The sequence below is a fragment of the Anomaloglossus baeobatrachus genome, chromosome 1, assembly GCF_048569485.1.
Source record: "Anomaloglossus baeobatrachus isolate aAnoBae1 chromosome 1, aAnoBae1.hap1, whole genome shotgun sequence".
Classification (NCBI taxonomy): Eukaryota; Metazoa; Chordata; class Amphibia; order Anura; family Aromobatidae; genus Anomaloglossus; species Anomaloglossus baeobatrachus.
The window spans coordinates 364,692,093-364,719,488 of NC_134353.1; the positions used below are offsets into that span (position 1 = coordinate 364,692,093).

At 43.5% G+C, this 27,396-nt stretch overlaps 1 protein-coding gene across 1 annotated transcript in view; it reads right to left on the reverse strand.

Moving 5' to 3' along the window:
* TEX15 (testis expressed 15, meiosis and synapsis associated) overlaps positions 1-27,396 on the reverse strand; it is a 226,792-nt gene that overhangs the window by 77,194 nt on the left and 122,202 nt on the right. The window contains exons 6-7 of the mRNA XM_075352463.1: positions 25,510-25,653; positions 1,841-1,991 (exon numbers count right to left, since the gene is read on the reverse strand). Coding sequence (XP_075208578.1) covers positions 1,841-1,991; positions 25,510-25,653 — 295 coding nt within the window. The remainder of the gene's footprint in view (positions 1-1,840; positions 1,992-25,509; positions 25,654-27,396) is intronic.

Sequence of the window (27,396 nt, forward strand, 5' to 3'; positions counted from 1 at the left end):
ATTTGCCTCAAATATAAAATCTGCAGTGATCTTTGTGTAATTTGCAAGAATAGCATCCATGGTTTCTGATTGTCTCTGTCTTCATTCTGTAATATATGCTTCAAAATACTGTATATATACTATATTTTCCCAATAGCCAATCAGAATACGGAACTCGTTAATTGTTTGTTTAGTGTTAAAAAAACGGATCCGTAAAAAAACGGACAAAACGGATGCAAAACGGATGCAAACCGGACCCACCGGATCCGTTTTATTCCGGATCCGTCCACAACGGATCCGCTTAAAACCGGATCCGGTGGGTCCGGTTTGCACAACAAAACCGGAAACGTTGGATACGGCAAAAAAAAGGACTGTACCTGAATACAGAAAACTGATGTGTGAAAGTAGCCTAAGTCTGACCTTTAGTATCCGTCTCGGCTTGTTTCACTATTCTATTGCCACCTTGTGGTGACTTCACTGTACTACTCCTGAGCAGGTGTATTCTGCTCTTTCTCCACTCTGCTGCCATCTAGTGGAGTTTGTATTGCACTTCCTCAGTACACCAAGTAGTACAGCATGACAATTCTAGAAGATAACTGTACTTTCCGCAAGCTGTGCAGAAATAAATAGTACAGGCAAATATAAGAGACTTTGTAACATATCTTATCAGAGAAATCTGCTTCCTTCCCCACTTATAAGACAGTTCTTCCCCTGAACTCACAATATACTCTAAATAACAACAGCTCAGCTCCATCTTGGTCTGACAAGACATACTGCCAGCTCACTCTGGTATCATGTTAGGGGTACTTCTCACATAGTGAGATCACCGCTGAGTCACAGCTTTTGTGACGTACCAGTGACCTCATCAGCGATCTCGCTGTGTGTGACACTAAGCAGCGACTTGGCTCCTGCTGTGAAATCGCTGATCGTTACACACTGTTCTGGTTCATTTTTTGCTCGTTGGTCTCCCACTGTGCAGCACACATCGGCGTGTTTGACTGCGGGAGACCAACGAGCACCGACTCTGTGTAAGCAGCGTACGCTGATAACCAGGGTAAATATCAGGTAACTAAGCAAAGCGCTTTGCTAAGTAACCCGATGTGTACCCTAGCTATATATACAGGGAGCCAGCGCTGGCAGCCTGTAAGCGGTGTACGCTGGTAACCAGGGTAAATATTGGGTAACGCTTTGCTTAATTACCCGATATTTACCCTGGTTACCAAGCGCAGCATCGTTACACAAGTCGCTGGTGGCTGGTTGCTGGTGAGATTTGCCTGATTCACAGCTCACCACCGACCCTGTAGCGATGTACCAGCGATCCTGACCAGGTCGTATCGTGGTCGGAATTGCTGGTACGTCGTTTAGTGAGACGGTACCATAACCATAACACTATTAAGAAAGGAGGTGGGAGAAGAATAAAGGAGCAGAGTGAGTAAACAAGAAGAGGGAGATAATAAACATTGTGATGACCTATCCAACAAGTCTTTTACATCATTCAAAAGCTGGAGTCACATCAAGACAATATCCTACATGCTGCTTCTGCTTGTCTGCTAAAAAATTCAGCTGTGTATAGGAGATATCATAGTAGCAAGTATCCTCCCAACAGCTCAGAGTGGATTTCAAATAAAGAGATATAAGCTGCAAAGAGGAAAACTGGTGAAAATGTAGGAGACAAGTGAAATAAGGCCAGACATTGGGTTATTTAACATGTACATACAAATGACAGTATATTCTGAAAAGTGACTTGAAAGCACAGTTAATCTTTAAAATATATCAAGCCTACTTACAAAGCAATCTACACCACACATCTGACGTTATAAGCTATATAGAATGAGCAAAAAAGAAGTCAGTAGTATCATACCTGATGAAATAGTTTTGGATGGGAGCCGTACTGGTACAGAAGCTGTAACAATTTTGTTGACTGTAAAACTTGCATCCACTGCAGCAATCGGAAGACACTGTCTTGGAGTTTTTGCAGGTTTAAAGCTGCTATCATATTCATACACATAAATCTGCAAATACATAAACACTAGTTTCAGCTAACATCCTATTAGTTGAAAGGCTCATTGAACGTATATAGTGGCTGTACATTGAACTGGTCAAGACTAGAGATGGGTAAACCCGCAGATGTTTGCATTCGGCAGGCCTGGCCGGACTTTAACCCCTTCAGCCCCCGGGCACTTTCCGTTTTTGCGTTTTTGTTTTTTGCTCCCCTTCTTCCGAGAGGCGTAACTTTTTTATTTTTCCATCAATCTTGCCATATGAGGGCTTGTTTTTTGCGGGACGAGTTGTACTTTTAAATGAAACCATAAGTTTTACCATATAGTGTACTGGAAAATGGCAAAAAAATTCCAAGTGCGGAAAAATTGCAAAAAAAGTGGGATTGTACAATAGTTTTTGGGATATTTTATTCACCGTGTTCACTATATGGTAAAACTGATGTGTGGGTATGATGCCTCAGGTCGATGCGAGTTTATAGACACCAAACATGTATAGGTTTACTTGTATCTAAGGGGTTAAAAAAAATTCACAAGCTTGTCCAAAAAACGTGGCGCACGTTTTGCGCCATTTTCCAAAACCCGTAGCGTTCTCATTTTTCAGGATCTGAGGCTCATTGATGGCTTATTTTTTGCGTCTTGACCTGACGTTCTTAACGGTACCATTTTTGCGCAGATGCTACGTTTTGATCGCCTGTTATTGCATTTTGCGCAAAATTTGCGGCGACCAAAAAACGTAATTTTGGCGTTTGGAATTTTTTTGCCGCTACGCCATTTACTGATCAGATTCATTGATTTTATATTTTGATAGATCGGGCATTTCTGAACGCGGCGATACCAAATATGTGTGTATTTTTTATTTTTTTAACCCTTTAATTTTCAATGGGGTGAAAGGGGGGTGATTTGAACTTTTAGGTTTTTTTTATTTTTTTTTAATTTTTTAAAACTTTTTTTTTTACTTTTTTTTTTTATTTTACTAGTCCCCCTAGGGGGCTATTGCGATCAGCAATCCAATCGCTTTGCACAATCTGCAGATCTCAGCTACAGAGCTGAGAACTGCAGATTTGCTGCTTCACTTTCAATGCCGGCTGTATTCCGGCATTGAGAGCAAGTGACTCATGTTAGCCACAGGCGTCATCACATGACCCTGTGCTACCATGGCAACCGCCGAAAGTCACGTGATCATGTCACGTGACTTCCGGCGGGGGCAGGGTAAGTCACTGTCATGGCGGCGCCCATATACATATCGCTGCCAAGACTTTGGCAGCGAAATGTAAGGGGTTAATGGCCGCGGGTGGAAGCGATTCCACCCGCGGCTAGCAGGCACACATATCAGCTGTTGATAACAGCTGATATGTGCGCCGATCGCCGCCGCCCGCCGGCGGAAGGGGGCGGGGCTTACCGGAACACAATCCATGACGTATCTAGTACGTCATGGGTCATTAAGGGGTTAAAAAAAAAAAAAAAATTGGTCCGAGACTAGACTTGAACCCGAACATGATGCCGAACCTCATATAAATCTATGGGGACCTGAACTTGTGTTCTGTAAAATGGTGCTAGTAAGGGCTAGAGAGTTACAAAATAGGAGAATTAACTTACCACCCTCTGTGACAGTGTCTGTGATTGGTTGCAGTGATGTTAGGGATGTGATTATCATTATTATGAGTATATAGGAGTTACATGGAGATATCCATAAAGAACAAGATTTAAGATGTTGTTTGAACTGTACCCCACATATCTCTTGGCATAAGACTCAGACAGACAGTCTGGGCTATTCTTGTGACAAGTGAATAATGCTGACATTGCTTAATATAAATGAGGAACCAAGCAAATTACAGTAAATTGTATATCACAGAATAAGCTGTTCTACTTTATCCAATAGGAGACGTGTTACGTATTCTTGGCACCTAGCCAATAAGGTTATATATATTTGTAACACTTCCGGAAATAAAATCAGTCTTACTTTCTATTCATATCTGAGCACGTCTCTGGTGTGAGCGAAAGAGAGGGTAATGCATGCTACCACGAGTGACTCATAATTTGGACTGCAGACAGTTTAAGAGGGATGCATGATTAGATTGCATCAACCTAAATTACGGCCTTATCATTTGGCGCCCAACGAACCTTAGGACGGAGCTCTGGATGGCGGACAGCCATGCTGACACCTTCAGTCGATAGGCAACTACACGGGAGGTGGAGGTGCACACTCCAAACGCAGGTGAGAAAATTTGTATGATCTCACCTTGCAAACCTCATGCGTGTACTTGCATTTCGAAGGGGGGGTTGGGCTGTCCCAGTCTAGACACCTAATGACCGCCATCTCGCATGAGATAAGCCGTCCTAAGAGATCTCACACCAAGGTGGTCAGGTTCACCTTAAGCTGTCTGTAATTTATGTAATGTAATTGTAAATCACATGAAATGTAATGTGGTTTTTGTCTGCTCTAGGAGAAAAGCAGAAGTTCTGTGTTTTATTTTTCTCTGACTTAACGGCAAGGGAAAATGAGGAAGTTGTTATATACGCTGCATATATGAATATATATGGTTATATCTGCAGGTGAGATCAGCCACCTGGATGGTGTATATAGTGTCCTTATTGTTATGTCATTGTGTTGACCTGTGTCTACCTGTTGAAATGTCTGTCTATTTGCAGCAGGTGGAGTACTTGCTGGTTTACGGGAAAAAGAGGAAGTGTCACGTAATGTAGTGAGAGCTGTCTTTGAGTGAAGAAAAAAAAAAAAAGGAAAAATGTACCTTTGAAGTATTCTGTTTGAGTATATAGAGTATACACGGGTGTGTAACGTAACGTGTCCGGTTGATAGTCAGTAATTGATAAGACTGAAGGGCAGGTACAGGTGTCATGGTAAGAGTCCTGACTGTATCCTGGTGGTCTTCCACAGAGAGGAGACGATAGGGGGATTGGTTTTGTCCAATACAGCGTCATGGTGAGATCCTGACTGTATTTGGTGGAATTTGATGTTCTCTCCGCGATCCTAGGTAGGAGGAACATTGGCAGAATCCTGGTGCGTCTTCCACAGAGAGGAGACGATAGGGGGATTGGTTTTGGCCGGTACAGCGTCATGGTGAGACCCTGACTGTATCCGGTGGAATTTGATGTTCTCTACGATCCTAGGTAGGAGGAACATTGGCAGAATCCCGTGACTTTGGTTTTAAACAGTATTATTGATGTTCTGGACGGACCGTTAGAATAAGGTGTATATAGTGTGAACAGAGGTTACTAGTACATGAAGTAAGAGATAGTGAGGGTGAATTTAGTATCGATCACCCACGTGACACCTCTTCCTGGTAGGACAGCCCGTTGTTTTTGTGGTGTGTGGACTGAGGTAGAAATTCTGTGTATTCTGTGGATGTGTATAGTCGCTGGTCCAAAAGAGGAAGTGGATTACGGCATAGCAGACATCCAGATTGACGTGTTAGTTTTGGGTTGTATACCCTTGAAGCATGGGGTCTAATCAGTCCACACCTGTCAAGTTTTGTTAAATAAGCGAGGGATCTTGAAAGATAAAGATCTCCTTATGGATGCTGAGGCATGGTATAGAACGTCAAAAGATGATAGAAAATTGGCATAGTAGATATTTCTATATTGCACCAGATCAGAAAATGAGATCAGAAAATGGCATCTCAGGAAGTGGCCAAGCCCATTAGGAAACAACGCCCCCCTCCTTATAAGTCGTCCCCAGAGGGTTGGACTTGTGTAGTTTGTCCCCCCTTACTACCTCTTGCTCCCCCTGCCCACCAAACGCCCTCCCTAGCCTGCCCAGACGTCATTTCAGGTTGGGCCGCACCTAGTTCCCTTTTCCAGCCATCTTCAGTCCCAAGGCCACTGGCCTATTTGTTGCTGGGGCAACAGAAGACACCGAGGGGGGGCAGGAAGATGACAATGATTTAACAATGATCCACCCCACCACCAACACTGTCTCTAGTAGAGGTAAACCACAGGTGCTGTCCTTATTTGAGGACGTCAGGCCACACATGGCATCGCACCATTATTCCGATAGTCCCAGACAAGAACGCCCTAAATATGTGACATGGAAGCCTCAAGAGGCTGCAGTCCTTGTGAAGGAACACTGAGATATATACACCTATGAGTGACGTGTCATCAATAATTGATGTTTGATATCTTGGACCTGATGTACAGGTGCAGTGTTAAGGAAAAAGTGGGTGAAAGAGCCCTGACTGTTAGACTGTTACCTGGTACGGTTTTCCTGCTAAGCAGTGAGTTGAACGTTGTATGCGTACTCACTGATCTTGTTTTAGTGGATGTCAATGTATTCTTACCTAGAATTGAATACATTGGGGAAGACCCCTAAACTTTGGTCTTAATCGGAATTATTGAGTAGTCGATAGACCGTTCTCATGGAGGTGTATGTATATCGTGAATTCTCTCTCTGACATAATATCTCATATATAGTTTTCCCTGAAAGATGTTTTCACCCAGATTAAAGCTGGGGATTCTTTCTGGCCAGTAATGGAGCCAGGTTTGCAGTGAGGGTGTATGTACCTTATCACCCAAGTGACACTGAAAGATGTTTTATGTATAATGTACGCAGTTTTTGGTGTGAAACACCGTAGGAGAGTTGAAAAGAAAAAAAAACAAAAAAAAACAGGGAAGTGTTAGTTTCCATTTCAGTCCTGTGAATGAAATTCTGTGAAGTTTAGTTGTAAATGACACACGTATGTTGAAATGGAGAATTCTAGATGTGAATTGATGAGTAATTCTGAATCTAGCAACTGCACTATGTGTATTTTACCTGTCTGTGAAAATAGGAAACAAGAAACATAAGTTGATAGATAGGGTGGACTTACCCCACCCCATTATTTTCTGTTCTGAATGTAGATTTCTTTCTGTCACTCTTCCCTGGGTGGGGTATGGTATGGGGATATTATTGCAGGGGCTGACAGGAGATAGGGATACGCTGGAGGCTCGGCCCTGACCACCATCAGGTCTACCGTCGAGATGAGGGCAAGTACAGGGTCCCTAGTTACAGGGTCAGCCCAGGGGTCCCTATATAATCCATATTCCCGGTGACAGATTGAATACCTCCTGAATGTAGATGTCACAATACATGACATCTTTCTTTTCACTCCCTCCCAGGACTCTTCAGACGCCATTTTTGGCCAACACCTACTTCCTCTTTTAGCGGCTGTTTCTTATCGGTAATTATCTTTAGTGGACGTTTTAACTCAGACACTACATAGTTCATCTTTAGACGCCATTTTTAGTCCAGCCGACACCCAGTTCCCCATTTTTTTGTTTTAGCAGCCAAAGTCACTGCTCTGTTTATTGCCGACATAGCAGGGACTGCAGAGGGGGGAGACAGGGACCTGGAACACACACACTCCATTTTTCCACTAATGAACCTTAGCAGAGGTTATTGCTGATAGTCCTGTGGACCTTTTCCCTTCACTTTTGCATATTTGTTTTTTCTGTATGTTATACAATTTAGTAGACCATATAGACTGCTCACTATTAGTCCTGGTGGACAGTGAATATTTTTCTGCATATGGCAGTTGTTACTTAGCCTAGTTTTGAGATATTTTCACTTGTATGTTATCCTGCCTGGTGTCTTGCACAAGAGTTCCCTGATAGAGAGGGTGGAGGTTCATGTGGTCCCAAGGGGACATTGATCATCAGGAGTTGACATATATTAAAGTTTTCGTTGGCAGCACCCAGTAATCCTTTGTGTCTTAGTTTGCAGGGTCTGACAGGAGATAGGGATACGCTGGCGGCTCGGCCCTGACCACCATCAGGTCTACCGTCGGGATGAGGGAGAGTGCAGGGCCCCCAGTTACAGGGTCAGCACAGGAGAGGTAGAGTAGATACGCTCCACTGCTTTTCCTAGTTGTGTAGATGTAGTCAGGGGGTGCTGCTTGGTAGTTTCCAAACCCTCTTGTGCTCTTTTCTCTTTCCCCGGGATTTTAGGGGATTTTAGTTTTTAGAATTTCAATGTTCTCCTGACCCCAAAGTTACACCCATTGCTCTTTCTTACAAACCTGGGTATAGTCCTTTGTATCAGGTCTCCGAGAGCCCATATGCAAACAACTACAGCTGGTAACACCTGAGTTACAGTCAGTCATCTGAGCTACAGTCACAGTCACCTGAGTTACAGTTACAGTCACCTGAAGAGTATCATCATGTCATCTCCAGCCCAGAAGTCATTCTACATGTTTGCAATGGAGGAAGATAGCAGTCCTTTGAACACTACTCAGCCAGATTGAACACCTACCTAAAGCACCAGTTGAAGATCAGTGCCCGTATGACATCACTGCTCCCTGACAAAGTCACCAACTCCCGGTGTGCGGTCCTTAATCCTGCTGAACTTCTCCCTCTTCCAAGGGGGGAGTGTCCCACCTCTGACACCTTGGTGGAAGAGGTAGTCGACTCTGGCATAGCTGAAACTCTGGATTCGATACCGTGACGGATACACCTTTGGACCCTGACTTAACATCTTTGCGGATGGATCAAGATGTGCATCAAGAAGACGCTGTGCTGATAGAGCAGTCGCTACCCGCATGCCTGTCTGTGAAGAAGCAGATGTATGTGCTCTCGCTGAAGCCTGCAAGATGGCAGCCAGCATCTACTCTGTGGAGGATAAGAGACTTGATCACTGACAATGGAACTGTACGCCGCCATGAGGCCATAGAAGAACGGATGGAAGCTTTGCTATTGCCAGACAGAGTCGCGGTGAGCAGGGTTGAGGCCTACATTGGAGGAGTCAAGGGAAGCAGTAAGAAGTGCCCTCACTGACAGAACATCCAAAGAAGCCCCAAGACCACTTACGAGAGAAACAGTCAGTCAATCTGTGCTTTTCGAATGACCCAGATGTGAAGAAGAAAGGAAGGATGGAAAGTCTTGAGAAAACGTTGTCCTGACCCTACAAGAGCAAGTCCCAGAAGAAGAGGACTGAGATAGGGTGCAGCTGTGGGCTCCCGGAGACCATGGAAAGTGGCTAGTGACCTGCTTTCACTGCCAGCCAAAGAGATATGGCAGGCCTTAGACACAGAACTGACTCTACACACCCCATACCAGCCACAGAATAGAGGGAAGATTGGGAGGATGGGGCAGTGTAGAAGGCAAGGGCATGAGAGTCTTCACTTGAATTGTTCAGTGTCAGACACACCTCAGCAGGGATCACTAGGTTGAGACCCTATGAAATCCTGTTTAGAAGTACCCCCAGATACTTCAACTAAGCTTGTTGTTTGTTTAAACATTTGCCTAATACACGTTTTTGAAGTTTTCTCCTCCAGATCCAACCAGATCTAGATTTCTCTCTCTTTTCTTTTTCTCTCTCCTCTTTTCCTCTCTCTTTTCCTCTCTCTTTTCTCTTTTCCTCTCTCTCTCTCCCTCTCTTCTCAATCTTTCTCTCTCTCTTCCCTCACTCTTTTTCTTTCGGACGAAGATCCATGCATTCCACTACAAAGAGATGTCGGACCTGCCTGAGACCAGGAGATGGCTGTCTTCCCTCTTCTACCCGATACTTTGTGCCAGGATGATGATATCTAAGCATGTGGACTGGAAGACGACTCTACATCCCACCTTTGATGTCCCACCATTACCGCCTGAGGACTGAGGAGCATGAGACTCTGAGTGAACCCAACCCTGATAAATATTAGCCAATTAAAGGACTAGTGCCACGTTCCCCCTTCCTGAATAACGTGGGCCAGGGGAACATAGCCATGAGGACAGTCTAGAGAACACGGTCAGGATCTGGCTTCCTATGCATAGTCTGTTGGGTGGGGAGATTCATCCACAAGGGATGGGGTATCTCGTATGTGAGTGAGGTAACCATCAGCATTAGGACAGATCAATAGACCTGGAAACGTAAGGAAAGACTTTTTGGCTATCTCCAAAGGGGGGACTGTTAGGGATGTGATTATCATTATTATGAGTATATAGGAGTTACATGGAGATATCCATAAAGAACAAGATTTAAGATGTTGTTTGAACTGTACCCCACATATCTCTTGGCATAAGACTCAGACAGACAGTCTGGGCTATTCTTGTGACAAGTGAATAATGCTGACATTGCTTAATATAAATGAGGAACCAAGCAAATTACAGTAAATTGTATATCACAGAATAAGCTGTTCTACTTTATCCAATAGGAGACGTGTTACGTATTCTTGGCACCTAGCCAATAAGGTTATATATATTTGTAACACTTCCGGAAATAAATCAGTCTTACTTTCTATTCATATCTGAGCACGTCTCTGGTGTGAGCGAAAGAGAGGGTAATGCATGCTACCACGAGTGACTCATAATTTGGACTGCAGACAGTTTAAGAGGGATGCATGATTAGATTGCATCAACCTAAATTACGGCCTTATCAGTGAGACTGCTGGCGTCTTTGATTAGTTGTGGAATGTAATTGGAAAAAAAGGTGGAGGGTCCATAGTATTTTGATACCAAGCACAGATAAAACAGACAGCTACAGGCTGCAACCCCCAGCTGTGCAGATTATCTTGGCTGTGCATCAAAATACGAGGGACTTATGCGGCTTTTTTTAAAAAAAAATTAATAATTCTTTAAAAAAAACACCATGCGGTCCACCATCGCAATTTTGATACCCTACCAAGATAACGCAGACAGCTGGGAGCTGGCATTCTCAAATCTCGGGAGGCCCATGGTTATTGGGTCACCCCAAGCATAAACATGCCAGCCCGCAGCCACCCCAGAATTGTCGTTTACCCAGCGCTTACCCGATTATTCCCGATTACCCTGGTGCAGTGGCAACGGGGGAAATCTAAAAGGTTAATGACAGCTGTGAGGTTAGTAATGGGGAGATGTCTATGAGACCCACTCCTATCCTTGTAAGTCAAAAGAAATAAACACAAAATACAAAGAAAAATCATTTATTAAAAAAAAAAATATATATACACCCTCTTTCTCTAATTTATTAACCCCCAAAACATCCATGCAGATCTGACGTAATCCACATGGGGTCCCACAACGATCCAGGCCCTGCTATATCCGGAGGTCGCAGTAGAAAATGTGACCGAGCTAATATCTGGGACACTGACAGAGTTGCCAGTTGTGAGTGATGACTTCACTGAGTTCACCTGACGTCACAGCTGGGGTTCCCACAGTACCCCAACTGTGACCTCAGCTGAACTGATCTCTGGTGAACTCACTAAACTCTGAACTCACCGAAATCTTCATCTCCTGGCAAAATAACTCACCGAAACCGCATCAAAATGCATGCGGTGTCAGTGCATTTTTTTTGCCAAGAAATGCAATGACTTCACCTGAGGTAAGGTCAATCAGTTCACCTCAGGTCATTTCAACTGAGGTGACAGCTGTGGAAGCTCAAGCTGTGACCTCAGGTGAAGTCATTGAGCTCAATGGTGAATTATCGTATTAAGCAATGTGTGCACATTGAGTATTCGGGTGCAGAAATTTCTGCACCAAATCTGCATCTTGTGGCAAAAAAAGCAGTGAAACCACATCAAAACACATGCCAGAACATTCAGATCTGGTGCAGAAATGTCTGCAACAAATTTCTGTACCAAATCTGCATCTCCTGGCAGAATAACCCAACAAAACCCAGTCAATTCCGCATTGCTTTTTCATGCGTTTTTTGCCGGGAGATGGAGATGTGGTGCAAATATTTGTTGCAGAAATCTGCACCATATATGCATCTCCTGGCAAAAAAAATGCATCAAAACCGCATCGTGAATTGATGTGTTTTTCTGCCAGGAGATGCAGACTTGGTGCAGAAATTTTTTGCCAAAATCACCACTAAAACGGCATTTTCTGGCAGAAAAACTGCATTATGCTTTTTGATGTGTTTTTCTACGAGGAGACGCAGATTTTCTGCAACCAAATACTCAGCGTGTGCACATAGCCTAAGCCGATAATCCAGCACTGAGTTCTCCTCAGATGAGTTCATAGAGTTCACCTCAGGCGTGTTAATAGAGTTCACCGGAGGTGAGTTCACCGAGTTCGCCAGAGGTCAGAGCTGGGGTACCATGTGAACCGGCAGCTGTGACCTCACGTAAACTCAGTGATGTCATTGCTTACAGCTGCAGTTCCATCAGTGTGTCCAGGACGACGCAATGCTCGGTCATGTTTTCTCATGTGACCATGCACTGCTACCTCAGATGTAGCAGAACTGGGATTGTCGTAGGACTTTGTGTGAATTACGTCAGACCTGCAGGGGTGTTTTGGGGATTAATACTTTAGAGATAGAGGGCAATTGTTTGTTTTTTTAATAAAGGAATTTTCTTTGTGCTTTGTGTTTATTTATTTTTACTTACAGGGTTAGTAATGGGCTCTCATAGATCCCTCCCCAGTACTAAGTTTGGGCTTGAGGGCAGCTGTGATCTTTTGACAAATCACAGCTGCCGTGAATGCCTTACATTACTCCGATTGCCACCACACCAGGGCATTTAGGATGAGTCGAGTAAAGTGCAGGAATTGGAGCATCTAATGGAGGGGACTACACACCGTTTTTTAGAATTATTTATTTAAATTTAAAAAAGCAGCAGCATAGGGTCTCTCGTATTTTAATACACATCCAAGATAATGCACACAGCTGGAAGCTGCTAGCTCCAGCATCTGTTTTATCTGCGCTGGGTATCAATAAACGGTGGCCGCTATGCCATTTTTCCTAATTACTTATTTATTTTTATACTCCACAACCAATCAAAGACGCTGGCAGTCACAATCACAGATGCTGTCACACAGCGTGGGCGGGGGGAAGCAGTGAAAATGTATGAGAGCTACAGTAGTGAGTGGAACCGTAAGCAGTGTGACAGCAGCACAGAGACTCGGTAAGTATAATTCTCCTGTTTTAATCTTTATTTTGCTTCGTTATAACTTTTTTTTTTTACTTTTATCTGGGTAGCAGAGCCTGAACAATACCACAGGTTTTCCTGAGAAGTCCGTGCACGGATACTAGGTGTCTGGTATGGACCCCAAACTTTATAGTTTGGGTTTGCCCATCACTAGTAGAGGACATATCTTCAGGGTCTGTCAGATGGTTTAATCATGTCTACGAAACCATCTATTGCAATAGGTAGAGAGGTCAAACAAAACAGAGTGTTTGTAGATTGACAATTCATTGAATAGATGAAATAAAGGTTGTCTAAGGTTTGAGAGACCTCACCAGGGCTGACACCAGGTTTTCGTGGGCCCCGGGCAAAAGAGTCTCAGTGGGCCCGATGCACATGCAGACATACACATACAGGCAGACATACATACATGTTTAAAGACAAATTCACAAAAATACATATAAAACAGACTTAAATGGATACATAGTCGTAAACACTGACATATATAGATATACATCATACACGCACACACATTACAAATATAATAGGGGAAGCTGGCAGCAGCCTTACTCACCTCCCCAGCTTGTCTCCTGTCCAGCTCCTTCTGGGCATGTGGATGTGCTGCCCTGATTGGTGGCCATCATTAACAGACGTGGCCGCCCTCAGTGCACACTGACACTGCTGTATTTACATCATAGGAAGGGCTGGGGACATACACATTACTGGGTGGCATACAACAACGGGAGGCATACACCTCGCTGGATGTTGGTGCTGCGGCTCTTCCTAGGGTATTTGTCCGCCCCCCCCCAAGCTGAACCACTAGCTACGCCTCTGTTCAATGCTGATCACTGCTATACTAGATGAGTTGTATTTGTCAGCTTATCATTGCATGTTGCTAAAAAATTGGTAGCCATTAGCCTACCCAACATTTTTCACCGAACTGGTGACATCAGGCAAATCATTCATACATGCTGTAATGTCTGTATACTTTGCATAATGTCCATATGCTATACGCTGTGGTATGATGAGAGCATGTCCCTGTATGGACAGGCGCGGCCATTACACAGTACACATCAGGAGCACATTTATAAGATTATCTCAGCACGAGAACATTTTTTTAACACATCGGAGTTGTGGAACTTCTTCAAGGATCTATATATTAGAACGTACTTTGTAGAACAATCCCTTTAAGAACGCTGGTTTTACAATAATTTTTCAGTGCAAACAGACTATTGATCACTTGAATGAAAAAAAAAAAACGCTTGTCCTTTGGGTGAAATTATCTTTTTCACAGCACCAAAGATCATCATTCTTGGTGTTTCATCATCCTATGTAAAGAGGACTCACACTGCTGAGAATAATAGCAACCTTTGCACAATGAATGATTTATATAAGATTGCTCAGTGCGCATCAATTATTTCAGCCTATGTAAACAGGCCATTACTGATTGGTAAAGATTTACAGACCGACAGCTATTTAATGCCGCCACTTGTTCCATGCAAATTAATCTTTAGTCCCACTTATTTATGCAATGGATGTGTCCTGGGACCCAGCACGTGAATGCCATGCATCCCTGTTGCTAACTGAATGCTGGTGGTCACAAGATGGTCTGGGTAACATGAGTTACACCATAATTAGTCTTATTCAGTAAGGCCCTGTTGACATAGCTTTTCTAAATTGGTGTGCAAGTTTCCAATGGAAGCAGAATACAAAAATGAAATGAACTCCGGTTTTGTTGTCTCTAAAAGTATTTAGTCTTTTCAGACAGTTTCATTGACATTCTTGCCCAACAATGTGGGGGTCAGATTACCGCTGCTGCCTAGAAATCTTAGGCTACATGCGCACGCTGCTTCTTTTTCGTGTTCACAAACTGCAGCCAAACCTGTAGCCAAAACTGCAGCCAAAACTGCACCTTGTCAGAGAGAGCCTGGAAATGTCACAAAAAATGTAGGTGCTTTTTTGGTGCGTTTTTGGCTGCAGTTTTGTCAACAATTGTTTCATGTATTTTTCAGTTCAAACAAGCCCATAAAGCTTGTTGAATTGAAGAAAAAAAAATTAGAAATAAATAAATAATTAAAAAAAACTGGCGTGCGGTCCCCCCCAATTTTAATGCCAGCCAGATAAAGCCATACGGCTGAAGGCTGGTATTCTCAGGATGGGGAGCTCCACGTTATGGGGAGCCCCCCAGCCTAACAATATCAGTCAGCAGCCGCCCAGAATTGCCGCATACATTATATGCGACAGTTCTGGGACTGTACCCGGCTCTTCCCGATTTGCCCTGGTGCGTTGGCAAATCGGGGTAATAAGGAGTTATTGGCAGCCCATAGCTGCCAATAAGTCCTAGATTAATCATGTTAGGCGTCTCCCCGAGATACCTTCCATGATTAATCTGTAAATTACAGTAAATAAACACACACACATGAAAAATCCTTTATTAAAAATAAAAAACACAAACACATTCCCTCATTACCAATTTATTAACCCCGACAAAGCCCTCCATGTCCGGCGTAATCCAGGATGGTCCAGCGCCGCATCCAGCTGTGCTGCATGGAGGTGACCGGAGCTGCAGCAGACACCGCCGCTCATGTCATCTCCATGCAGCAAATGAAGACAGCCGCGCGATCAGCTGAGCTGTCACCGAGGTTACCCGTGGCCACCGCTGGATCCAGCGGTGGCCGCGAGTAACCTCAGTGACAGCTCAGCTGATCGCGCTACTGCGTGGAGCTGACAGGAACGTGGAGGACGGGACTTTCAGCGGTGGCGGTGAGAGGGGTCCATCATCTCCCCTCTGCGGGGACAGCGGTACTTCGGGGAACACGGGGAGGACGGGACTATCAGCGGCGGCAGCAAGAGGGGGATGGACATTGGCAGCTAAAAACATTGATTTTTCCCTCTCGCTGTCGCCGCTGATAGTCCCGTCCTCCACATCATCTCCCCTGTGCGTGCACGCTGGGGACAGTGGTACTTTGGGGAACATGTGGAGGACGGGACTATCAGCGGCGTCAGCGGCAGCGAGAGGGGGATGGACATTGGCAGCTGAAAACATTGATTTTTCCCTCTCGCTGCCGCCGCTGCTGATAGTCCCGTCCTTCACATCATCTCCCCTGGGGACAGCGGTACTTCGGGGAACACATGGAGGACGGGACGGGACGGGACCACTTGCCTGACCTCACTTCCTGACAAATCACCTGCGTTTTTGGTACCAAAAACGCAGGTAAAAGGCAGGTAAAATGCACCACTTTTGATTAGCATGCATTTTTCCTGCGTTTTTGATGCCCTCATTGATTTCAATGGGTGACAAATGTTGACAAAAACGCAGGAAGAATGAACATGCTGCATTTTTTTTGTCACAAACTTTTGACAAAAAAAACGCTGACAAATAAACTGCAATGTGCGCATGACAAATCTGACTTCTCATAGGCTTTGCTGGGAAGTCAGATGTCAGAAAGTTCTGCTGACAAAACTGCAGCCAAAAAAGCAGCAAAAAAAGCAGCGTGCGCATGTAGCCTTAGAAAGGGGAGTAGAAAGGTGCTAGATTTAGAGATAGCAGAGAAGCACAGAGAAAAATGCTCAAAATATGCAGAATACAAATCAAAATATAGTCAGAAATAGTATTCTGAAAAGTCATCACTTACATTGGCAAAATACTTTTCTTTTACCAGGTAAAATATATCTTTGTACCGTATTAGCCAGTAGAGATAAAAAATTGTTTAAAAGAACAGAAAGTCCTCAGTGGTTGATACCTTTTAATGGCTAACTGAAAAGATGGTAATAATTGCAAGCTTTCGAGACTACTCAGGTCTCTTCATCAGGCATGGTATAACACAAAATCTGAAGAGTCACATATTTATACACAACAGGACATAGAATAGTGAAGTAAAAGAAAAAAAACAAAAAAAACAAGTTATATGAAACAGAACTATCACTATGGCAGGGGGGCAAACTGTTGTGGCCATAAATTTTGCTGCAGTTCAGTGTGAAAGTTTTATTGTCCTCTGATAAGGGTCTGGTCCAGGGCTGTGACACGCTCGGATGGTCAGAGGAGCACAGCTCTTAACTGATGTAAAAAGACATGAATCCATGAGATACATTCATTCCTGCTCTGAATGTCTCAAAGGTCATCATAAGTTTGTACTCCCATAGTCTCCTATCTCTCTGGGACTTGAAATTCCCTTTCAATACCAGCAATACCAGGATACCACGGAAACTACAACCATTACTGCAAAAAGATGCCCGGTTAAAATCTATTTTTCCAGACCCCCCACTTCTGTGTTTTAGGCAGCCCCCGAATCTAAGAAGCATCATTGTCAGAAGTTCCCTATCCTCTCCAACAACAGGAACATTTCCCTGCAACCAGAAAAAATTTAAGACCTGTCCATTTATATTGCCAACGGACAAGATAAAGATTCCCAGATCACATCAGCATCATGGACATGAAATTGCTGGTATTGAAAGGAAACTTCAAGTCCCAGAGAGATAGGAGACTATGGGAGTACAAACTTATGATGACCTTTGACACATTCAGAGCAGGAATGAATGTGTCTCATGGATTCATGTCTTTTTACATCAGTTAAGAGATGTGCTCCTCTGACCATCCGAGCATGTCACAGCCCGGACCAGACCCTTATCAAAGGACAATAACACTTTCACACTGAACTGCAGCAATATTTATGGCCACAACAGTTTGCCCCCCTGCCATAGTGTTCTGTTTCATAAAACTTGATTTTTTTTTTTCCTTTTACTGCACTATTCTATGTCCTGTTGTGTATAAATATGTGACTCTTCAGATTTTGTGTTATACCATGCCTGATGAAGAGACCTGAGTAGTCTCGAAAGCTTGCTATTATTACCATCTTTTCAGTTAGCCATTAAAAGGTATCAACCACTGAGGACTTCAGTTCTTTTAGGCTATGTGCGCACTGGGAAATGAAATTTCCTTGTGTAAATTCCGCATGCTCTCAAAAATTACCGCACCCGCGGTAAAAAACCGCGGGAAACCGCACCCGAAAACCGCATGCGGTTTGCTGCGGTTTTACCGCGGTATTGTTCGCGGTATTGCCGCGGTTTTGCCGCGTGCGGGTTGGGATGTGCTTTACTGCATTCAATGCAATAAAGCACATTGAAGAAAAAAAAAACAAAAAACATTTAATTCTGATAGTAGACAGACAGAAGAATAGATAGAGGGATAGATAGATAGACAGACAGATAGATAGAGGGATAGATAGATAGACAGACAGATAGATAGAGGGATAGATAGAGGACAGATCGCTGCATTTCCCACGGTCGGCAGTGAGTTCACATTACCGGCCGTGGGAAATGACCGGTAATTACCTCTGCTGTCTGCTGCATTCAGCCTGTGTCTGTGACAGTCGCGGCTGGATGTCAGCAGTGCAGGACGCCGGAGCCGGAGCTGTGGATTATGTCGGAGTTTTGTTGCGGGAGGGGTTAATAAAATGGTGAACGAGGCTTGTTGGTTTTATTTAAAATAAAGGATTTTTCGGTGTGTGTGTTTTTTTCACTTTACTTACGGGTTGATCATGTCAGCTGTCACATAGACGCTGCCATGATCAAGCCTGGAGTTAATGGCGGTGGTCCCCCACCATCATTAACCCCTTGTATTACCTTGCCACCACTGCTACACGGTGGCAAGAAGAGCCGAGGACACTCCGGTAGTGCCGCATAATGCATGCGACAGTGCCGGGGCAGCTGCGGCTGATATTCTCGGCTGCGGGAGGTGGGAGGGAGGCGGGGGACATTAACCCTGCCCCTCTCCCTCCCCAGCCTGAGAATACCGGGCCGCCGCTGTGTGCTTACCTCGGCTGGAAGGTAAATATGCAGCGGAGCCCACGTTCTTTTTTTTCTATATTTCCGTTTTCTTTCTATGTGTGTTCTATGTGTCTGTGTCTATGTGTCTGTGATGTGTTCTGTGTCTGTGATGTGTGTGTCTGTGATCTGTGTGTGTTTACTCTCTGCACGGCTTCCTCTTCCTGTAATGACATCACTTCCCTGCAAAACCGCAGACAGGCGATGTACATTACCGGAGGTAAACCGCGAAATACCGCAGGGAATAACGCAGGAAAACGCAGTGAACCGCACAGAATTTGCTGCCTGCGTTATTCCCTGCGGGATTTCATGATTAACATTGGAGTCAATGGAGTGAAATCCCGCAGCGATGTGCGGAAAAGAAGTGACATGCACTTGTTTTTGCTGCGGGATTCCCGCAGCAAAACATGCAGCTGTCAAATTCCGCCCAGTGCGCACAGGATTTTTTTTCTCCATAGGATTTGCTGGTGATTCACTGCAGAGATGTTATGAACATTTTCTGCAGCGAAACATGCAGCAAATCCGCGGAAAATCCGCGGCAAAATCCGGTAAATGCGCACATAGCCTTAAACAATTTTTTATCTCTACTGGCTAACACGGTACAAAGATATATTTTACCTGTATCAAAATGGAGGATACCAGAATGTACCGCATCTTTATGGAACTAAAGACACTTCTGAAGAAACGCGCACAGCTAGACAGCGACATATTTTTCTTATCCAAATGCAAAAAGGAGAATCTGATCCCCAAAGGACTCTGGATTACAAACCCAATTCTACATATCTACAATACACATTATGCACAAAACCTTTGTCACAGGACTTCTGAGAGATTAAGGAACCACCTTTTGCATGTATTCTACAGCATCAAGAGTAAAATCCAGAGAGAATTTGAAACACAAAGGAAGACACTTCCAGAAAGCACAGAGCAAAAAGTACAATACTACTACAGACTACGAACCCTTCTGATCCACAACAAGGAAAAGAAGCTACATAGACTGCGCGTCAATTCAGGACTTAATACAAACAGGTTGAGAACAAAGCCAAAACCTGACAACTTGAACAACCACTCCATTCAAGACACAAAAGCATCTAACTGTGTTATCCATCTCTCGGATTACAAACCCAACAAAGTGGAACTTGCTGTGCTTTCTAGAGGACTCTCATTTTGTCCTACTAAGGCTAGGTTCACACACTGCGTTTTTTTTGACGCTGCGTTTTTGTGCGTTTTTTGCGGCAAAAACCGCACAAAAACGCACCCGCGGCAAAAAAACGTGGCAAAAAACGCACGCGTTTTGCTGCGATTTGGTGCGTTTTTTTGCTGCGTTTTTGCTCACTGCGTCTTTATGCGTTTTTTATCAGTGAACAAAAAAAAAAGGTCTGATGTCATTTCCTTCTTCAATGTGTTCTTCATTCTCCACTAGTGTATGCAGAAGAGCAGACAGCTGCAGAACTACAAGGCTCAGCATCCTCCATCCAATAGTGTATGCAGGAGAGCAGACAGCAGCTGTCGAACTACAAGGCTCAGCATCCTCCTTCCAGGACTGTATGCAGGATTTCTTTGCCCCCCCAAACAAAAAAAATGACGTGGGCTTCGCCATATTTTTGTATGCTACCCGGGTACAGCAGGCAGGTGCGGGCTGCCCCCAACCCCCAGCTGCCTATTTGTACCCGGCTGGGAACCAAAAATATAGGGAAGCCCTTTTTTTTTTTATTTCATGAATTTCATGAAATAATTTGAAAAAAAAAATGACCTGAGCTTCGCCCAATTTTTGAGTCCAGCCGGGTACAACTAGGCAGCTGGGGATTGGAATCCACAGTGCAGGGTGCCCATGCTTTCTGGGCACCCCCGCTGTGAATTGCAGTCCCGCAGCCACCCCAGAAAATGGCGCTTTCATAGAAGCGCCATCTTCTGGCGCTGTATCCAACTCTTCCAGCTGCCCTGATGCCGGGTGGCTCGCTGGGTAATAATGGAGTTAGGGCTAGCTGTATATTATCAGCTAGCCCTAAGCCCGAAATTCATGGTGTCACGCCAATATTAGACATGGCCACCATGAATTTCTAGTAAAGATAAAAAAAAAACACAACACACAGAAAAATATTTTTATTAGAAATAAAACACAACACAATTAGTGACTCCATCTTTATTGAAATAAAGAACCCCCCTCCACAGTAATCCTGGGTCAAGGGTCCCGCGCCGTCCAATCCGGATCCAATATCATCCGATCGGTTTGCTGGAAGGCAAAGCGATCAGATGATATGTCAGGTTCTAGGGGCTGAAGCACATCACACATCAGCTGATTGTATAAAAGCCGATTATACAATCAGCTGATGCATCGGTGCAGAAAAAAAAAAAAAAAAAATACTCACTTATGTGCTGATTACCGGCAGCTCCTGGAGCGATGGGGCGGGAGTCTGATCCTGTCCGATCGCTGCAGCAGCTGCCGGTAATCAGGGATGAAGTCTCCTGACGCATCCGCTGATAACCGGCTGGGCGCCGGCGTCAGCCCGAGACTTACGATCAGCTGATGCGTCAGGTGACTGCATCAGGTGATCCATCGCCAGGTCCTGCATCCTGCAGGCATACGTACCCGGGGAGACTGCACACACCCGGAGCGGCGGTACCGGTAGGAGGACCTGGGAGCGGGCATGCCACCGGGAGTCTGCAGACAGGTGAGTATAACTTTTTTTTTTTTCCTACTGTTCACTTTTGTTTTCGCAGCCGCTTCCACCTCCCGCCCGAACATGGCGCCGCACGGCAGCATACATGCCCAGGACGGGAGGTGGAAGCGGCAGTGACGGTAGCGGGAGGATTCACGCTTCTGTGTTTACTGACAGAAGGAATCCCCTTCCTGTACACGTCACTTTACTACCCACCTCCTGCATTTATAGCTGCGATTTTGGTCTTAGAAACGCACCAAAACGCAGCTATTTGCGTTTCTCATTGCGTCTATCAACATCCCATTGCACTTAATGGATGAAAAGCGCAGTGAAAAACGCGGGAATAATTGACATGCTGCGTTTTTGTGGCACCACAAAAACGCAGCTGAAAAAAAACGCTGTGTGCAGACAGTAAAAATGAAAACTCATAGACTTTGCTGGGGAAGCAAAGTCATGCAGTTTTCTGAGCAAAAACGCACCCGAAAACTGCGCAAAAACGCCGTGAAAAACGCACTGCGTGAACTTACCCTAAAGCTCTAGACAAAACTGAACTCTGCAGCAACATGGAAGATTACTTCAGGAGACAACGTCTGAGGGAATATTTTAACGATGCAGATGATTCAGAATCCAGCCAGAAGGAAGACGGATCTTGACAACCAGGAAAAGACCAGATTGGACACCTCCACCAGGAGGCAACCCTCATCTGGATAACTATATAGACACTTTCAGACATTTGGTAAAATCCACTTTCCTAGACACACACAGGAGGCAACCATCCAACATCAGTGCCCAGGAGAGAAGGGCCATCAAATCTTTGAAAACCAACAAAGAAATCATCTTTAAACCTGCAGACAAGGGGGGTGCAATAGTCATGATGAACAAATCAGACTACATGAATGAAGCACACAGACAACTGATGGACACACGCTACTATAAAAAATTGGAGTCTGACCCTACACAGGACTATTACAAAGAACTTAACAAGTTGGTCTCTTCTCTGCCTGACATATCCTCAACAGCTAATGAACTGATACCGGTAAGTCCAAGAATAGGCACATTCTACATGCTTCCCAAAATTCACAAATCTGGAAACCCAGGAAGACCCATCATTTCATGTGTGGGCACCCTCACTGAACAAGTCTCTGGATGGGTAGAGGGTATACTTAAACCCTTGGTAAGGGATACAACCAGCTACATCCAAGGACACTACTGACCTACTGAAAAAACTATCAGCAATAGGTCCTCTTCCAGAGGGGAACCATCCTTGCTACCATGGATGTGGAATCCTTGTACTCGAATATTCCACACCAGGATGAATTAAATGCTTGCAAAATTTTCCTGGAAAATACAGGAACTGATGCCGATTCTGTAGTGAAGCTAACAAAATTCATCCTCACCCATAATTACTTTGCATTTGACAATAACATATATCTACAGGAGACTGGGACTGCAATGGGAAGCAAAATGGCACCACAATATGCAAATCTTTTCATGGCCAAGCTTGAGAGTGACTTTTTATCCTCTTGTCCTATCAGGCCTCTGGCCTACTACCGTTACATTGACGATATTTTATTCATCTGGACAGAGTCTGAGCAGCAGCTGAAGACCTTCCATGAACACTTTAATCAGTTTCATTCCACCATCAATTTAACACTCAACTACTCCTGCACTGAAATCAACTACTTGGACACCGTCATTAACCTACGGAACAATGAAATAGAGACATCCCTGTACAAGAAGCCAATTGACCATCCAACATACCTAAAATGGGACAGTTTTCATTCCAAACACATTAAAAACTCTATTGTATACAGCCAGGCCATCAGGTACAATTGGATATGTTCCAACAGTACAGATAGAGACAATCACCTTGAGGGCCTCAGAAAAACCTTTTTGAATTAAGGATACCACCCAAGAACAATTGAAAACCAGATTACAAGAGCCACCAGAATATCAAGAAACCATCTACTACATTATAAAACTAAAGAAGAAAACAATCGGGTCCGTCTTGCAGTCACCTACAATCCACATCTGGAGGTGTTTAGAGGAGCTGCACGGAAACTACAACCATTACTGCAAAAAGATGCCCGATTAAAATCTATTTTTCCAGACCCCCCACTTCTGTGCTTTAGACAGCCCCCAAATCTAAGAAGCATCATTGTCAGAAGCTCCCTATCCTCTCCAACACCAACAGGAACATTTCCCTGCAACCAGAAAAAATGTAAGACCTGTTCATTTATATTGACAACGGACAAGATGAAGATTCCCAGATCACATCAGGACTACAAGATCCCAGATACCTTCAGCTGCACCACACCCAATGTGGTGTACTAAATTATGTGTACCAAAGTTCCAACTGGTGGTCTGTATGTAGGGGAGACCGGACAACAGCTCAGGACAAGGATGAATTCTCACCGCCACACAATTAAGGAAAAAAGAATAGATCTACCTGTGGCCAAACATTTTTGTAACCCAGACCACAGCATCATGGACATGAAATTGCTGGTATTGAAAGGGAATTTCAAGTCCCAGAGAGATAGGAGACTATGGGAGTACAAACTTATGATGACCTTTGACACATTCAGAGCAGGAATGAATGTATCTCATGGATTCATGTCTTTTTACATCAGTTAAGAGATGTGCTCCTCTGACCATCCGAGCGTGTCACAGCCCTGGACCAGACTCTTATCAAAGGACAATAAAACTTTCACACTGAACTGCAGCAATATTTATGGCCACAACAGTTTGCCCCCTGCCATAGTGAGAGTTCTGTTTCATATAACTTGTTTTTTTTTTTTCCTTTTACTGCACTATTCTATGTCCTGTTGTGTATAAATATGTGACTCTTCAGATTTTGTGTTATACCATGCCTGATGAAGAGACCTGAGTAGTCTCGAAAGCTTGCTATTATTACCATCTTTTCAGTTAGCCATTAAAAGGTATCAACCACTGAGGACTTCGGTTCTTTTAAACAATTTTTTTTAACAGAGAGGCGTAGAGAGGGGTGATTAATGCCGCGCCAAATGATCACTGTTCAAATGTCAGATTAACGTGTCTTTATTGTTGGCATAGGTCTACGCGTTTCAGGAGCTCAGCTCCCTTCCTCAGGACCGTCAAGCACCAAAGAAACATCAAATCTGAGATTAAAGACACGTTAATCTGACATTTGAACAGTGATCATTTGGCGCGGCATTAATCACCCCTCTCTACCCCTCTCTGTTATCTGCCGTTTGGGTGTCTGCAGCCTTGATCAAAGTTATACACGCGAGTAAAGTAGTTGTGACTGTCACAACTGCATCTGGTGAGTATTATTACTCCCCTCTCCTCACCCCGCATATATTGGGGTAATACCCGATCTGCGCTTTTATTTCCACAGCTTTTTTCTGTTAAACAATTTTTTTTCTTTTACCATTGAGTATCAAAAGCCTAAGTGAGTGGTGTGACTAATGATGTACATTTACAATCACTGGGTTTAGTGGTCATGTGGAATTAGGCGGCACAATACCTGTCAGGACTATGGATTTTCTGTTTATCCTTTTTGGGCTTTTTGCCCTTTTCCAAGATGGTGTCCCCTGCTTCATTCTTCTCAAGGTGTTTTGCATTCTCTTGCCTTTTTAATTCCAGTCCAGCCTCTAGTCTTCTGCTTGAGTATTCTGCCTGGTTTCCTCCTAGTGGTGTCTCAAGTTTCTCCATCTACCCCAGCAAAGTCTGGGTGATTTGCCTGTTGCAGCTCATCAGAGGTTCTGCCAACTTCTGGCCTCTTGTTGCTTCCTACTTCTGATGCCTAGCCCCTGCTGCGGTTCTTGCCTGATCTGCCTTGTTTTCACGTAAGCCGGATTGCTCTGTTACTTGTTTTTTGGACACTTGCAAATTGCTCTGCTACTTGTTTTTTGGACACTTGCAAATTGCTCTGTTACTTGTCTTTGGACACTTGCAAATTGCTCTGCTACTTGTTTTTTTGCACTTGTTTTATCACGTGTGTTACAATATAAACTTAATTATCACCTATAAACTGGGTTCAGTTGTGTAATTGCTCCATGCAAAGAGATTCCTGAGTAATCCATTATAATTGTTGCTAGACCAATGAGCCTAATGATTGACTGTAGCGGTGATTTATTGTAGTCCCTGATGCTGTCTTGTCAGCGGGTTGGAAAAGCTGATTTTCATGCTTTTTGTACAGAGTAAACTGTGCAATAAAATAAAAAACAAAATACCAAACAGTTTTGCAACAGTAAATCGAAGAATTTAAAATCATACCAAGGAATTTGTAACCTGTTCATCAAAAGAAGCGTTGCATACTGGTGTCTTCCTTGATATGTGGCTGTCAAAGTTTGGTGTTGGATCCAAAGCTGACATCAGTGTTGAAATTGGATGAACTGTTTTAATTTTACCAAAGAGCACCTAAATAAAGATTAAATATCAGAAATCAATAATAAACTTTCAAGCACAGTATTACAATTGTCGAATAATCTAAAGATTGATAAACAATGTCACAGTTTAAGGAATTGTCTCATCATCTTAAATGCGTACATTGGGTAGTGCTTGGAAAAACAAGCAACTTTGTAATTTACCTCTTATTAAAAATTCTCAATTTCTACAAATGGAGGAATTTATGGTTGTATTTACTGCTTTTTGCTTCAGTTACCAGCTCCTTTAGAGTCTATCACTGGTGGCTGGTCTCATAGGTAAGGAGAGCAGTTCTTGCAAGCTATTTGTTAGAAAGCTTACAAGGGCTGCTCTGAAGCTGGCTGGATCACCAATTCAACACCCCTGCAGTCTTCCAATGGTGCAGAAAAAGCAAAAAGTGCTTCGCTTGTAAAATCTTAAAGGGAACCAAGCACCAGGATTTTGCTATATGAAGTAAAGGCAATACCATACTGGCACTAGGATGCTGAATCCAAGCACACCTGTTATAGAAAGATCGGATGCTTGGTTGCTGAAATATCTTTAATCAAGGGTGCAGAAATGCACTGCACTTTGATTGATGTGTGCTTCGGAGGCGGGCCTTTGTGGGTCCTCGGTGTATATTCCTCCTCCTGCGTCTTGTATTGCACGCCAACAGCAGCAATGGCGGCGTGGCACGATTTTTAAATAAAGAAAAGGGATCATGCAATACAAGACGCAGGAGGAGGAATATACAGTACACCGAGGACCCGACCCACAAAGGCCCTCCCCAATGCACACATAAATCTAAGTGCAGTGCATTTCTGCAACTTTGATGATAGATATTTCAGCAACCAAGCATCCAATTTTTTTTAACAAAAGGTATGCTTGGATACAGCATCCTACTGTCAGTATGGCACTGCCTTTACTTTATATAGAAAAATCCTGGTGGTTGGTTCCCTTTAAAGCGCACAATACAGGCCAGTTGTACCACCAGGCTGCTGGTACAAAATGACAATTATCAGGAGCACACCGATCCCCAACAACCAAGAAGCCAGGAGGTAGAGGAACGGAAGACTCCTGAAGACAGAACTAGAATCCCCTTTTAAAGACATTTCAAACAATACTAGTTTTTTTAATTTTATGACTCGTTACTTCCAGTTTATAATAACATGATTGAAAGGAAATCTGACCAAAAAAGGCATGCTACCATCAGAAAATGACCTATTATTATTTTCTTGTGTTATATGTATTATTTTAAAAAAAATATTTTTCTATCAACGTAGCTGTTGGGCTTCTTTTATTTGCGAGACAAGATGAAACAAATCACTCCATCTAATTTATCATATGACTCACTGGAAAGCTTACCAATTGTAGCAAAGTGAGAAAAAGTTCAATTTTTGCAGCTTTTTTCATTTAAAAAATTAATTTATGGTACAAATGACAGGAAATATGATTATCCACGTAAGTATGATTATGGCTATATGAAATATGCATAGTTTTCATTTTAAGTGATAAAACAAATTTCACACATTTGTAATAATAAATAAATATATATAAAAAAAGGATTGTTTTTGTGTCGCCATTTTCCAAGAACCGTAGCGTTTCATATGTTGGGAGATTGTGCTGTGTGAGGACTTCTTTTTCTATACACCGAGAAATTGTGTTTATACATTTCTGGAGTAGATGCGATGTTCTACCTAACAGATTAATTTATACTTTAATAGAACAGACTTTTATGAACATAGCGATAACAAATAT